This window comes from Silurus aristotelis (assembly GCF_946808225.1).
Source record: "Silurus aristotelis genome assembly, chromosome: 11".
NCBI classification, from domain to species: Eukaryota; Metazoa; Chordata; class Actinopteri; order Siluriformes; family Siluridae; genus Silurus; species Silurus aristotelis.
The window spans coordinates 28047633-28053978 of NC_139584.1; the positions used below are offsets into that span (position 1 = coordinate 28047633).

General features: G+C 39.7%; 1 protein-coding gene across 11 annotated transcripts in view; it reads left to right on the forward strand.

Moving 5' to 3' along the window:
* The window catches only part of adgrd1 (adhesion G protein-coupled receptor D1), a 49408-nt gene extending 44171 nt beyond the window's left edge, over window positions 1-5237 (forward strand). For all 11 annotated transcript variants that reach the window (XM_083554111.1, XM_083554114.1, XM_083554116.1 and 8 more), the window contains 4 exons: window positions 325-451; window positions 660-701; window positions 1922-2014; window positions 3247-5237. In XM_083554111.1, coding sequence (XP_083410237.1) covers window positions 325-451; window positions 660-701; window positions 1922-2014; window positions 3247-3342 — 358 coding nt within the window. In that variant the 3' untranslated portion in view covers window positions 3343-5237. The remainder of the gene's footprint in view (window positions 1-324; window positions 452-659; window positions 702-1921; window positions 2015-3246) is intronic.
* The last annotated feature ends 1109 nt before the right edge of the window (window positions 5238-6346 follow it).

Here is a 6346-nt window from a genome sequence, read left to right on the forward strand (position 1 = left end):
TATGTGATCTCCACTGTCTATCCATCACAGTGTTCTCTATTCATCCATCCATCCATAATGCCAGAATTCCCTCAGAATTTATGTAAATTGTTTTGCTCTTTAAAAATTTCTTGAAGCCATCTGTCCATGAGATATCACATCCATATAACAATAACAAATATATGGTTATTGTGGAACATGAGCATCGTACATGTGAATGTTGATCAGTGTTCTAAATCTAAGTCTGATTCCTAGTCAGTGTAAGTTTAAGTGTCATGTCTGTAATGCTGGAATTGTGTGTGTGTGTGTGTGTGTGTGTGTGTGTGTGTGTGTGTGTGTGTGTAGGCTCACTGCTAAAGCAGTAGCAGTTCTCTTGCCTATCCTGGGCATCTCATGGATCTTCGGCGTTTTGGCCGTGAACGATCAGTCCTTCCTCTTCCAATACATGTTTGCAGTGTTCAACTCTCTGCAGGTCTGTTTTCACTTTTCACACTATTACTCTAATAACCAACGTGATGATTGCACGTCCTTCTGAACGATTACACCCTGTAATGCATTTTCCAGTAATCCAGCTTATGAAAATTGGTTTCTAAATCATTTGGATGGGAACAATTGCAAAACCGTTTATCATACAGTTATCCTCTTATTAAACTTCTTTCCTTTTTTTTTTCTTTTCACAGGGCTTCTTCATCTTCCTTTTCCACTGTCTGCTAAATTCAGAGGTGAGACTGTGACTGTTTGTACAGCTGTGAGTAGGTCATAGCTACACTGATAGTTTAGGATTAGACGAAGCGTAGGAATGGTGTTTATAACATCGATACGCTGTAGTCTAAACGATATAGAGTGTCACAGTGACACCTAGTGGTGGAGCTTTTGATGCAAAGAATATACCTTTCTCTCAGGTTGATAGAGATTTTAATATTAATTGATCATTTGATATATTAAATATTGAATAATAAACACTTTAAAAACAGTATAATACCATCAAAAGTGTTTTTCTGCCGTTTAAATTTACCATCATGCACTATATGGACAAAAGTATTGGCACACATGACTTTTCCACCCGTATGTGGTTCTTTAGCAAAATGTTGGCAGAAAGTTGTCAGTTGTCTCCGGATGCGGTAGCATGAAATTAAACTAGGAGACCCAAACCTGTTCCAACATGACAATGCCCATGGGGACAAAGTCAGCTCCATGAAGATATGCTTTACATAGGTTGGAGTAGAAGACCCCAGGCCTTTTCATCTCACCTACATCAGTACCTGACTTTTTACTTATACCCTAATTGCTGAATGAGCACAAATCTCTGCAAACACACTCTAAATTCTAGTTTAACTTCTTCCCAGAAAAGTGGAGGATACTATAAGAGTAAATGGGGACTGGATGTGAGATGGGATGTTCAGCACATAAAGAGCGCATACCAGTCTAATGCTCAGGTGTCCACAAGCTTTTGTGTACAAGCATATAGTGTACGCGATGGCTCAAATCTATCTATCTTCATTCGAGCCAGACGTGAAACTTTCACAGCTCTCCGCAAAAATCTAAACTTTTATTGCTTAATCACAGTAACGAGATGTTTTGGTGAGCGTTTAAAAACCGGTGACGATGTAACGTTATAAATATGCGATTTACGCTCTAGATTACAGTCGAATCTAATTATGCAACTGTAATTGTAGCTCTTCGAATTATGATCTCATCACAGCGTTTGCTAACGATTTCTTTCGAATGCTACATATGCTCAGGGATTTGATGTCGTTCGAAAACCAATAAACTTAAACAGCATTTCCTACATAATCAAGCCATGATGTCTTGTGTGTTTTTAAAACGAAATATCACATAAACAACCCTTTATGCATTCTTTTAAACTTTGTGCCACATGGGTACAAGAACAAACCTTGACTCTGGTATATATTTTTAATCAGACGTCGTTTTCTTTTCTCAGGTCAGAGCTGCTTTCAAGCACAAGACCAAAGTGTGGTCTCTGACCAGCAGCTCCATGCGCAACGTCAACGCTAAGCCTTTCAATTCAGACATTGTGAGTATCTGCTGAATATTTTTTTTAAAGTAGGGGTTTGTATATAAACCCATTTTAAATTTCATGAAGTGTCTTTCATGACTGAATCTGTCATGATATTTGAGTGTGCAGGCGGACTTAAGTGTGAGCAGATGGCATGCAAGAATTGCATCATAAAATAAAAGGGTCCGTTACATTTTAATATGCAAATGCAGGCCATGCAACCCCACCTCAGTTTATTATGCAGCGCAGATCTACATATTTTAATGTCTAGTTTGAGTAGGATGTACTTAATGTGAGGTTTATGTTATAAAATTAATTGCATGATATCTATACACAAACTTTGTGTTGTGAACATTCCATAATATTAATATAGATACATAGTGTCTGTCAAAAGTTTAGAAACTCTGAGTCTTTTATGGTTTTTGACATACGTGTATGTTCCTTTCGTTTATATGCGACAAACTTGGCAAAAGGCAAAAACACACAATAATTGGACATGGAATGAGTGGAGGAAAGTGCTGTGGAGTCCCAATGGGAAATTTTTGGCTGCTTTACCCCCCCCCCCCCCCCCCCCCCACAGTCACACATGGAGGGGGAAGTTTGATAGTTTGGGGTTTTGGAGCAGTGAAGACTTTGAAGACTTTTTCCAGAAAGTGTAAAGAATCCTGAACCAACATGGCTGCAATTCTATACTTCACCACTATTCAATTCCGTCTGGACTGTGGCTCATTAAAACTGCCTTCAACCGTCCAAGAAGATGATGAGCCGAAGCATACGTCTGAGTTCTGTAAGGGGTTTTTAGAGAGCAAACAGTCGTCTGGAGTATCATCTATCATGGAACAACCTGCCCAGTCACCACACATAAATCCTATTGGTCGGCTCTGGGATAAACTGGATCACAAGAAAGAAATCTCAAACTAGTGCACTTTCAGCTGAATGCTCGGAGAAACTGTCCGGATGCCAAAAGTGTGTAAATTGAGGATTTTTCGATGAAAATGAAGTGGAACGTCTGTACAGTTATGCATTTGTTTGGTTAAAACAAATCTTTATACCATGAAATTACCTGGTTTGTTACTTATAAACAACAGGAACATACATATGTCTCTCAAAAACTATATATAAATAGTGTTTATATTCCTTACATGTATTTATATTCCTGACAAACAAGTGTTTTATTCCTTACATGATAAAGCATGTGAGACGAAGCAGACTGATGATGTTTTTTGTGTCTGTGTTTTTTTCCCTGACAGATGAACGGTAACCGAGGGGGCGTGAGTCCGACCAGAATGAACACCTGGGATAAAAGCACCAACTCAGCTAATCGCATCGATCTCTCAGCCCTCTAAAAGTCAACAAACAATGGCTACTGAACACAAAACATCCACAAACAGACAGCGAAAATCGTTCTTCTCCTCAGATACACTGTCTGATTCAGCCACCGTTCCTTTTTCCACAACGACCCAGAGGTCTGGTCAAGAAAAGACTACGGCTAGTAGCAGACTCATACCGACGTCACACTTTCTCACTGACGACACTCGCCTCATGAAGACATCCAAGAGTTTAGAGCCATAAATAAGTCACAGATGAAAACACAAGACTCGTGTTGGATAACCGTTCCCTGTTCAGCGTCCTTCTCGTTAACTCCAGTTGCTGCTGGATTCCACTGCTGTCTCTGAATTGACATTAAACTGTGACACAAGATGCGCCTGGCTTGGGATGAGAAGTTTGGTCATCCTGCTCCCGCTACACTGATGACCTTCTTTAACAGCTCTCACGAACTGATTAGATGAAACGAAAATCAGGCCTGGGTTACCTGTGAGCCGTGTTGTACTTTCCGTGAAATTCCGTGACTCCAACAAAAGGTATTCCTGAAAGAGGAACCGAGTACCTAGCGTTCTGCTGCTATGTGCCTCCTCGCAGATATCACGCTGTATGTTGTTCTCGTCCAACAGACGCGTCGTGTAAATTATTGTCTTGATGTCGCTTTCACAAATATCCACTGTTTCAATATCCCCAAAGTCTAAAATCATCTCCAAAGTGATTAGACCTTGAGACCAATATAATCTCATTGTAATTAGCAGAGCAGATCTGACGTTCTGACTGCATCGTCAAGATCGGTTTTCGAACCTATCAAATGGAGGCAAGGGTTTCTCTTTTAATTTAAACTATAAAACACTAGTTGTCTTGTATCATAAATATTTACGGTATATAATGAAGCATTTGTCACGTACACCTCGTGTTCTCACGCCAGAAGATACATTATATATTTCCAAAGGTTTGTCATAAGTTTGGTATGTGCTTTTTTGAGCATCGCATTCCACGTTTAGTCCCAATTTGCTCTTCTAATTCCCTCCACTCCTCTGGAAAGATGTTCCAATAGATTCTGGAGGGTGCTTGTGAAGATTTGTGTTTATTCAAACAAAGGAGTACATTCAGGTACTGATGTAGGTGAGAAGGTGAGGAGGCCTGGGGTGCAGACAGCATTCCAATTTATCCCAAACGTGTTCAATAGGGTCAGAGCTCTACAGCATAAAAAAACATATGGCTGGGAAAGTTAGGTGTCCTAATACTTTTGCACGAATAGTGTATATTAAGTCTTTTTGACATCTTGGTTTTCATGGGTTCCTGCCGTCTTTATCCCATTTTCTCTGGTCTCTTTTTTTTTGTATAATTTAAATATTGTGTGTTTTTGTTTCTTCACATGAAAATCCTTAGCAGTACTCAGTGCCCAACAATTGCGATAACTGGAAGGATTGTTATAAGTGAACAAGCTACAGTACATATGCACTACCGATCACTCGGTTTTCTATCCAGGGGTTTTTTACTAACATGGACTGTCATTTTTTTCCATTATTGTATCCTCGTGGACCCCAAAGTAACTGTGTAACTTCTCAGTTGTAATAGACTGTGATTATTATGCGGCAGAGCCTGAGCACCGACACAAACACACCAAATTCTGTCTATAAGGAGAAAAGGGTTTTTTTGTGAATTGTAGGGGTTTTTTTTCAGACTCTTTGGAATCTAGAAGGTTTTGACTCGGTTGAACATAAAACACAATGCTGACGATAAAGCGACGTGCATCACGTTACGACAAACGTTTTGTATTTTGCGTCCGTACAATTAATAATGTGAGACTCTGTATTCTGTGAAGTGTTTTGTCCTTTGCTGCCTGTTTGGACTCATGACAAAGAAGGTGAGACTTATTTATGCCAACGTAAAAATAAAACTACATATACTGTTACCGTGATGTGACTTATTCATTCACCCGTTTTTTTGTTTTTTTTTACCGAGCGAAACAAATATGCGTAAAAGAAATATATAGCACGCGAGGTCATACAGATGTTTCCTCAGAAAGATAAGATAACCTTTATGTGTCTGTGGAGATTTCCATGTTACAGCAGCAAGAAGATGTGTAGTTACACTGTCAAACAAACAAACAAATTACACTATAACCATCCCAGTTTGAGTATTAATTATGAAGACTCTTATCAGTGTTTCAGGGTGAAATCAGCGGAGGATTTGTTGTATCTACACATGTATGTACTATTTCTCTGATTTACTGTATGTCACATATTTAACTGTTTCCTATGGCTGTGTTTAATGGTAAAAACGATCTCAGTTTTCATCCTCTCGGCTGTTTTTGTGTTTGTGTAAACTTTATCCAGGCAGCCTCTGTTTCCTAAATGACGTGAGGAAGAGCCCTTCTGGGTGAAATATTTACACCACCGCAGTAAACAGGTGTGGGGGATTTCGAAATGTGTGTCAAAGGGATGTTCAGTGTATCCAGATTGAGGAGAGTCCATGGGTGAGGAACAGGACAGTCTTTATGATCGGGTGAGATTCAGATGATGGCCACCAGGAGAGAGATAGAAACCTAACCAGTGTTGTATCAACATGAACATGCGATGTGAGTAAAATACTCCCAGATGTTATCCTGTCGAAACAAATGTTTCTTTAAAGATGCAAAGACTATCAGATATAGTGCCTTGATTGGCAGTTCACATTTAGAGATATGAGGGGAAGAGGAAGAGCGTCAGGTTTGTTAGCTTTGGCAGCTGAGTTTTCGCAGTGAAGCTGTGAGAGTGACACCTGCCCTCCCAGAGGTGCAGCCGCTGATGTCAGAGCGGAAGAGTTGATCCTGCCTCACAGCTGTCTTTCATCATACGGACACGATCTGCTTTCTCGGGCGGAGGTTGATGTTTGTACGATTCCTCTGGCTTTAAAACACATATGTGAAATTGGGATAATCAAATTTTCAGGTTGGCAGAGTCTAAATTAGTGACGTTTATCTTTTTTAGTTAGTCAGGCTGTGATGTAAGGGGGTTGATTTTTATTTGACATTTTGGTATT